The 9,830-nt window shown below is 41.9% G+C and overlaps 1 protein-coding gene across 1 annotated transcript in view; it reads left to right on the top strand.

The window, feature by feature from the left end:
• Positions 1 to 7,193, top strand: part of galr1b (galanin receptor 1b) — a gene marked incomplete in the record, with an annotated part of 13,356 nt that extends 6,163 nt beyond the window's left edge. The window contains 1 exon segment of the mRNA XM_014028532.1: positions 6,123 to 7,193. Within this exon segment, the coding sequence (XP_013883986.1) occupies positions 6,123 to 6,442 (320 nt within the window).
• Positions 7,194 to 9,830: the final 2,637 nt, after the last annotated feature.

Here is a 9,830-nt window from a genome sequence, read left to right as displayed (position 1 = left end):
GGGTTGTTACCAACATCTGGTGAAAATTTCATGTCATTAGCACCTCTAGTAATATATTTACTGAGAAAAATGGTGACGTGTTCAATACTTATCTTACCTGCTGTATATCAATGGTGGCACCTGTCCCAGGTGGGTTGGAGCCTCACGCCTTCCAACTTCCTCCTGGTCAGCAGGCGACAGAGAGCAGACGCCCGGCAGCAGCAGATCTCAGCTCACTTCGGGGCAAACAGTTTACAGCCGAGTATCTGCTGCTGCTTGAGCCGCGGCAGAGGAACAAAGACTTCTGGGTAAATATTTAGACAGCGGGACTAAGAATAGAGGAGATTCCCTCTGAGAAACCTCACGGCTTCATTCACAGACCCAGCTCCTGGCACAGCTCGGCCCTCGGTGCCAACAGCAGGCGTTCAGATCACGCTTCTGCTCCTGCTGTTCTCATCAACACAAACACGGCAGGAGGGGAGCTTTTCATTAGCGCTCCTCTAATAATCTGCCCCGGGACCAAGACTTTTATGGGTCTGCTGAGACAGAAAACAGATTTTATTAAAGGCTGCTGAGTCACACGTGACAAAAACAAACAACAGGAAGTTATAAAATCGGTTTTATGAAGCGAAATAACTGCTTTTTAATCAAGGTAGAAATTCTAATAAGCTACTGGAAACTCAGCAGACATCCCGGCTTTGATCCAGACTCATTAGGCTTTTATTGCACTTAAACCAAACTGATAACAGTTTCATGTTTCAGAGCAGGATTCTCCCACTTCAAACATCCCACCGATGAAAGCTGCTGTAACTCATCATGACAGAAACTTTAAATAAGAGATTTATTTTACTCCTGAACTGTAAATGTTCCCTCAGACAATCAGAGTGAACATCAACTCTATATGAAGGCTAAAACTAAGACTATTGCACAAACAGTGGTTGCTACATCCGTGTAGCAGGAGGCTATATCTATTCCTAAAATCTATTAATCTGATTAATGATAGACCGGCACTGCTAACTGAGCATCTGGCCCCGATGACTGAGAGGCTGGAGCTGGCAAATGAGGAGACTATTCATTTGTGTTAGCATCAGAGAGGCTAGCAACTAGCATGGATAAGCTGGTGTTAGCATTGGAGGAGTTAGCCACTAGCATGGGTAAGCTGTTGTTAGCATCAGAAAAGCTAAAAACTAGCATGGATAAGCTGGTGTTAGCATTGGAGGAGCTAGCTACTAGCATGGATGAGCTGGTGTTAGCGTTGGAGGAGCTAGCAACTAGCATGGATAATATGGCATTAGCATCAGAGAAGCTGAAGACTATCATGGATAAGATGGTGTTAGCATTGGAGGAGCTAGCAACTAGCATGGGTAAGCTGTGTTAGCATTGAAGGAGCTAGCAACTAGCATGGGTAAGCTGGTGTTAGCATTGGAGGAGCTAGCAACTAGCATGGGTAAGCTGGTGTTAGCATCAGAAAAGCTAAGAATTAGCATGGATAAGCTGGTGTTAGCATTGGAGGAGCTAGCAACTAGCATGGATAAGCTGGTGTTAGCATTGGAGGAGCTAGCCACTAGCATGGGTAAGCTGGCGTTAGCATCAGAAAAGCTAAAAACTAGCATGGATAAGCTGGTGTTAGCATTGGAGGAGCTAGAAACTAGCATGGATAAGCTAATGTTAGCATCAGAGAAGCTAAAGACTAGCATGGATAAGCTGGTGTTAGCATTGGAGGAGCTGGAAACTAGCACGGATAAGCTAACGTTAGCATCAGAGAAGCTAAAGACTAGCATGGATAAGCTGGTGTTAGCATTGGAGGAGCTAGCAACTAGCACGGATAAGCACAAGAAAACCCGTATCTTCTACTCGAGGCCCCAGGTTTCCCTGTCACTGTCCGGTCTTTGTGTTTTCTCTTTCTGATTGTCTCCTTTTTGCTGAGATTCTGCTGTAAAACCACTCACTTTTTCATGTGGGCTTTGCTGGATGAATCTTGAACATTCAGCTGTCCCCTGACGTTGATGAAGAAGCTTTCAGCAGACATTTGGAGAGATCTGAAGGTTTGCAGACTGGTTCAGTACCTGGAACTCTGCTGGGTCATTTATCATCATCCACCTGAAGAGCTGAGGGAATCTGAGGAACTTCATGTCAAAAGTCTGAAAGAAGACAGACTTTCTGTGCAAAGTGAGGAAAGAAACTTTTAAAATGAGGAAGAGAAACGTTTTGGTTTGCGTTAGGGGGGCAGAGGAGGTATTTTTAGATACTAAAATGTGTTTAGGAAGACCTATTACGACACGTACGGATGGGGGATATTGGATTTGTTCAAGTCTGGACTTTATATTGATGCTGAGTGTGTTTTAGAGGTTGTCATGACTTCCACTGTAGGTTGAGTACAAACCATTCAATGTGTGTGAAATGTCTGGTTTTATTATCAATTGTAGTTTAAAAAGCCAAACCAAGGTTTACATGAGTGAGCCTTTGGTTGGACAACCTCTGTAGAAATAATACCCTACCCTACCCTACCCTACCCTACCCTAGCCATCGTATGTTAGATGAGTTTAAAAAAACAAAAGGGTCCTTGGGCTAATTTGCAAGCTAGCAGAAATAATAAGTAGGAAGATAACGTTATTTTGCACTGGCTGTTATGGATACTTTCAGGGCGAGAAAGGGATGTTTGAAATTTTTAGTCTTACGATGCAGGTGAATTTGGGAAGAAGTTTTCTTTAGGGGGACCATCTTGGTCTCTGGGCCACAAGGGGTGTTGAGGAGATCAGGAGGTTCACTATATTACCATACCCACTTTTATTTATAAACAGAACAAGACCAACCAAAGTACTGTACAAGATAACAGACACATCAAGGACATAGCATAAATGACGCTACTTTTCAAATACAAAGCAGTTTCAGATGTCAGCCAGGCAGTCAAGAAGAGGTTGCATGGAGTGTGGACCAGCCTGCTTCAGAGGAAAGTAAATTTGACAATCGTCCACATAAAAATGAAACGGTATACTATGTTTCCGGAAAATTGCACTTGGTGGCAGCAGGCATATGGAAAAGAAAAGTGTCCCAGAATAGAGCCTTGTGGTACTACCCATACATATATAATGGTGGTATTGTTTTAACATGAAACGTTTAACCTACTCATCTTCTTTTAGATTTTTCTACGTGGATTATTGAAGTGCATGAGGATGACATGACACATTGTTTTCTGGGTTGTTCTTGTCAAGTAAATTTAAACGAATAAGTGTTTTTCTTATGTGAACATAGTGTTTGGTTAACGGCAAGTGACACCATCAGGTCTGTTCTACACAACCTTGTTCTGCCTCAAACATAAAAACACATATATTTGTGTGTTTGGCCAACACAACACAAACGAGCTACATCTAATGGCCAGAACTCTGCAGTTTTCACTCATTTACAGGCCAGCGGTCACTCTTTCAGAGATGAGGATGTTCTCATTCTTGATAGAGAGGAACGTTGGTTTGAGAGAGGAGTAAAAGAAGACATTTTTGTGAAGAAAGACCGTCCATCATTAAACAGAGGTGGAGGCCTCCGTTTTCAGTTGTCCCCCTCCTACAGTGCTGCTATTGCCAGTATCACTCCACCCCCTGTTAACAATAGGTGTTAATTAGGTGTCAATGATAGCCATGTGATGTGAGTATCAGTCACATGGAGGCAGGACTCAAAAGCCTGAATTTTGCCTGAAACTCTCAGACTGAAGAAGTCTCTTGGAGGAGAGACGAAACGTTTCATTAAAGAAGAACCCGTCCAGAAGACCTATACTATTTTTTTCTTTTTGACATATATTTGTTGTCATGGTCCATATTGTGTCCTCAACATTAAACAGTGTTTTCATGAACTAGGAGTCCCCAAATGGTGGATTGTGGTTCAGAGGCAAACCTAAATGAAGTTCCTGCTGGACCCATTGTCCTAAGGTTTTACAGAGGTCTTTTAATCACTCATTTATCCACATCAGGTGGGCGCGTTGAAGCAGACAAATATCTAAAACATGCAAAATATGCACCCTTGAAGCTTACTGGACACCACTGGTTTAGACATGTTAACTAAAAAAACACATTATTATGAGTTGTTCTCAGGCTCGGTGTGTAAAATATCCATCTCAAACTCAGAACTGTCATGATTTGTGGAGGATTTGGAGATTCTAGTGGCAGAAAGCTGATGTCATGGCTGCAGAGCAGACTTGAGCTGCTGTGAGAAACACAAAGGAGAACTGAGGAACGAACTGAAGGACACAGAATATTAAGGATAACTAATGAGCATAAATCACAAACACCTGGGGAACAGACAAGTGCAAACAGGTGAAAGTGGGCGGGGCAGACCTGAGAGGACAAACACTGGAATGAAAAACAGAAATAAACATAAATCAACCCAAAATGATAAATACTAACAAAACACAGATCCTTTGCTGATGTCCGGGTTTATTCTGAGAAACAGCCCTGAATGTGCTGAACTAACCACACTGATTAAAACCATTTTAATGACATTAGCATTGTTTAAAGAAATGCATATCACCCTCTGCCATTTTTCCCAAACTTTTAGACTAAGATCATCTTGTGCTAGACTTTTATTCATTTTAGCAAAATGTTACGTTCTCACTCTGTATCACAAGATGTGAAGGATTCTCAGCTTCTATCACTTCAAATTTAAGCTCAAAATAGTCTACAATACAGTCTTGATTGTGTTGGATTATGTCCACWAGTTGTGTCGGCCATCTCGAATTAAATAGATGCCTTAAGACAAATTATAGATGTAGAGATATGAAGAAATTTGTTGCTCCTCTTCAAGTTATGCTAACGTAGTGTAAGTAGATTTGTTGGTTCGCTTAAAGAAATTACGATGGGAACTTCAACCGTTTCCCAAAGTCGTCTGGTAACTGCCAGTCCCTTGTTGTAGGAAGGAGCCCACTTTGAATCTTATCTGGGGGGTTTGATCTTCTCACCTACTGGAACAAAGGTGATGATACACCCCGAGTGGGTTTTGCTGCTTGCTGTAGTTGATGCCAGTGCAGATCCCCGATCACACACAGAACCTGGTCAAGACGCCAATGATAACGACCATCTCTCAAGGCCTTAGAGCAGCATTTGAGGATATGCTCTAAAGATCCCCTCTTCTGGCAGAGTTTGAAAGCAGGTTAACAAGTTGCGGGGGCTCGGGAGAACGCCGTAATGCCACACCCCGACTGGACCAAGAACTTGAAGTGGTATGGCTCCTGTATGCTCCCACATAGTCCATCTCCCATGCTTGGATGTGCCTGCCTTTCTAATAAAACAAGCTTAGAGTTACCGGTTAGACCAACATTCATGTTTCTGGTCTGTGGGAGGTAACCAGAGTACCCCAAACCCATGCATGCACACAGAGAACATGCAAACTCTACCCACGAAGGTGACTGACTGGGAGCCACTGTGCTGCCTTATTCAGTAGAAAATTATGTGTTTTTATTGGAAAATACAGTATGTGTGTATATTGTTAAATAGTTTGAAAAGAGCAAAAGTTATATAAAAATCATAGTACCCATCTCCTAAATAAGTTTTGATGTATCAATGTTTAAAATATTACAAAGTCTGCAACATAAATGAGAAAATGCATGAAGTTTTGAGGTTCTAACCCAATATTTAGGAGGTCCCTGCGTGTTCTCAGTGCTGTAGGATTCAGAAAAATGTAAAGTGTTTTGTTGAACTGAAGAGTTGTGGAAGAGAGTGAGAGGACAATGTGGACCTGAGAGACAGTTTGTGTTGTAGGTCTGTGTCATGGAGACAGAAATATTCTAAACTTTACTGTAATTTAAACAAACAGAAGAGAAAAAAGTCAGACAGCAGATAAGATTCAGTTTGTTTCTACGTTATCACATCGTCCAAACCAGGAGACTGAGGAGCTCCAGAGACCAGGCAGAATAAATATCTCCCACTTCTGCAGGAGATGGAGACACTTTCTTTGTTTTTATTTATTTTTGTTCAGTTAAAAACAATCCTAGAGTAGGAGAGTAGGAGCAAATCTAAGAAATTTTTAGCACTGAAGTCTAAGTTTTATAAATACGGGCCCTGATCTAACTAAACATTTGTGGCAGGAACACTGAACTGTGATTGAAAACAGAAGAATACCAACTTATTTGTTGATTTAAAAGGATGTTTTTGCTCCTCAGACGGCTCAGACCATCCTCCTTGTCGTCACGGCCTTCACCATCTGCTGGATGCCTCATCACATCATCGCCATGTGGGTGGAGCTTGGCACCTTCCCGCTGAACGACGCCTCCTTCGCCTTCCGCATCGTCTCCCACTGCCTGTCCTACGGAAACTCCTGCGTCAACCCCGTCCTCTACGCCTTCCTGTCGGAGAATTTCCGCAACGCGTGCCGTCAGGTCTTCGCCCGCCACCTTCTGTACCCGCCTCCGTCCAAAGGGAAGGTGGTACGCTTCCGCATGGACAACTTCTCCACCACACACTCCACAACCAACATCTGAAGGAGGGGAGGGTTAGGTGTGGGAGACGCCACGAGGTCTGTCAAAGGAAACTGTAGGGAAACCTGATTCTGTGCAGACCTGGAGGGTCTAGATGACCGTCACATGACAACAGGACCGAGTGTGATTGGCTGCTCTTGGAAAACGGCAAACAAGATGAAGGTTATTAACCCTCAATTTGTTTTACTGACTTTGTTCAGTGTTTTTACTGCTTTCAAATATTGGCTTCTTCAACCAATAATGGACAGAAACTGAACAATTCTTCATTTTTTATGGATGTTTAAAACTGATCATCTGTTTACTAAGTTATAGTTCAGAACCTGCATGCCGAAGTCTGTAATCTGTATCCAGTATTTCTGGAACCAGTGTGGTTTTCTGTTGTCTGTTTTATTTTTCATTAGTGAACTGCTTTCATTTGTCCAGAGCTGTAATTATCAGAAACTGATTTGTTTTATTCTCCAGCACAAAGCACTTTATAAAAAACAATGTTAAGATTAGAGTTAATGATGCAACCCTCAGAACAGACAAATGAAATATGCTGGACTCCGTTAGGTGTTAGTGTACTTCAGATTGGGCACTTGAGTCCTGAGTTAAAACTTAAACATTACACACTGACTAAAAACACATTTCTGTTATTTAAACAAGGTGACCCTCCTTCCTTATTGGCCTACAGAGCCTCTGACTGGATCAAAGCAGATAAACAGCAGGATATTTACTGTTGCAAATTTTTAAAATAAATACAAAATAAGTAAGATTTTCTTTAAATTTGTATAATTTTTAACATAGAACTGAAACTTTTCACTCGAAATATAAACTGTAACACATCCACTGGAGTATTGATACTAGTATAGTGTCAGTACTGGTATTAGTATTGATTACGAGTATTGGGGCATTTTGAGTACTTGTAAAAATGCTGATATTGGTATCAGGCTAATTTAGCTCCACCAATATTTGAACACTAAAGCAGGTTTTTTTTATCTGTTTACTGAAGCAGATTGCATTTATAGATTTATGATGAGGATGTGCTAAAATTAAACAACTTGTTCATTTAAAATAAGATGGATCAAATTCTTTAGTATAGTCTATCACAGGACACTGTGCTGTAGCAAACCAAACTGTAGCACAACATACAACATATTGTACAGTACAACATATCACAATGTACCATACCATACTTTAACATACCACACCACACCATACCATACCATACCATACCATACCATATCGTACCTTAACAAACCAAACCGTATCGTACCATATACCGTACCATACCTTACCAAACCAAACCAAACCAAACCATACCATACCATACCATACCGTACCGTACCTTACCATATCGTACCTTACCAAACCAAGCCAAAACAAGCCAAACCAAACCAAACCAAACCAAACCAAACCATACCGTACTGTACCTTACCATACCATACCATACTGTACTGTAATGTACAATAACACAACTCCAACCAACAACTGATGTGGTGAATGATGTTTCTGCAGTCGTCCATCTTGGAGATGAAACACACCAGAGGTTAGTTTTTGCTGACACATTGTCCCATCCCTTCTGCTGCTGCTAAACACACCATTTAGTATTTAGGGTTGGTGGTGTTATGTGACGCTGTGTAATTTATTTCAAATGAGCTTCTGATTGTACTGTCCTCTGTTTCCAGACCTGATTGGCTGGTGAAACTTTTTAAACAAAAAGCCATGGGATGAGCTGAGTTTGACCGGAAAAAACGTGCAACCATGAATTTCTGTCTGCTCCAAACATTTTATTGGTGGTAAAAGACCCAACACTGGACCACCCTAAGTCACATGTGTCAAACTTCAAGGCCCACGGGCCAAATGTGGCCCTCCAAAGCCTTTATGTGCCCCAACCACAAGAGCATCAAATATGTATTAACATCTTTAAGCATACAATGCTTTAAAGCCAGCATTGACCATAAACTATGGTTTATGGTCAAAGCCTCTATTTATTATAATGTTGCATTGACTGTGGACTCCAGAAAACCCTGTGGACTCCAGAAAACCCTGTGGACTCCAGAAAACCCTGTAGACTCCAGAAAACCCCGTGGACCAACAGCAGCAGGTGCCATGACACTCCAAATCACCACTGACTTTCCTCTGGACTTGAACAATGTGGACTCTGTGCCTCTTCTCTTCCTCCAGACTCACAGATTGATTTCCAAATGACTTTCATCTGAAAAGAGGACATTGGACCTCTGAGCAACAGRCCAGTTCTTTGTCTCCTCAGCTCAGGTAAGTTCAGCTCAGGTAAGTTCTGCTCAGGTGGCTCAGTGGTCATGGTGGTGCTGTGCTTGACTGAACAGCAAACTCACCTGATCTGAACCTCATAGAGGATCTATTGTCAAGAGGAAAGTGAAACACCAGACCCAACCATGCAGCAGTAACATAAAAGTGAAGTTAAARAAGTAGACGAATGCACCCACAACATGGATTTAAGGAAGTGATTTGTTCTGTTTTGCAGAGACTGACATAAAGGACTTGAGGGTAGACAGAGCTGTGGAAGTTTGTAAGAAGTAAGTCAGTAAATTCTCACATGGCTGAAAAAGCAAAGAGTTCTCAAGCACAAAATCACTATCTGGTTAATATGAGGCATAAAACCACTATCTGGTTAATTTGAGGCAATAAAAATCCGGTTAAAGACCCCGCCCTCCAAAGGTTATGTATTGTGGCCTCCCAATAGGGCAATGGGTAGAGTGTCGAAAGACCATGGTTCGAGACCGACACGGGCACAAATAATTTCTTAAAATARKTTTTGGTTATTTACACATTCATTGTCATTGATATATTAACCCACTAGGGGCCACTGTCGGGACAGTCTGAAGCCTGGAKGGCACAGTAGGGACCCTCTGAAGCCATTGTATGGGACTGATAACGCCTAATAACGTCCATTTCATGGACTGATAACATCAGAATCCCCTGAACTGGTGATGTCATACCTGAAGCATGTTCTTCACCTTTTAATTAGTGATCTACTGGAACAAAAAGATGAAGACACAGAGCTCACAGAGACCATCAACACATCCACAAAGGAGTACTCTGATGATCCTGAGATTAACAAGCTGATCTTCATGGCTTRGTTTCTTGACTCTTGCTTTTTGAGCTTGAGTCAGGAAGAGAGCCATCAAATCCAGTGATCAGAGAAATGCAAARGTATCTCTCCTCCCTGCTGCCACCTCAGTTTGTGTCTGAGGAGATGAACCGGCCCTCCATCCAACAAACTGAAGAAAGCTGAGGCTGAACTCAACAGATGGTTGCATGATGGAATGTGCACAGGGTGGAATAACCATTTGGACAAAAGTATTTACATACCTGCTACAAGCACAGCCTCAGAGCTGGTTTTTAGTGAGAAACTATTGTCAAACAGAAA

Source organism: Austrofundulus limnaeus, unplaced genomic scaffold (assembly GCF_001266775.1).
Source record: "Austrofundulus limnaeus strain Quisiro unplaced genomic scaffold, Austrofundulus_limnaeus-1.0 Scaffold776, whole genome shotgun sequence".
Classification (NCBI taxonomy): Eukaryota; Metazoa; Chordata; class Actinopteri; order Cyprinodontiformes; family Rivulidae; genus Austrofundulus; species Austrofundulus limnaeus.
Note: the sequence above shows the minus strand (reverse complement) of the source record. Positions and strands in the feature narration are given on the sequence as shown.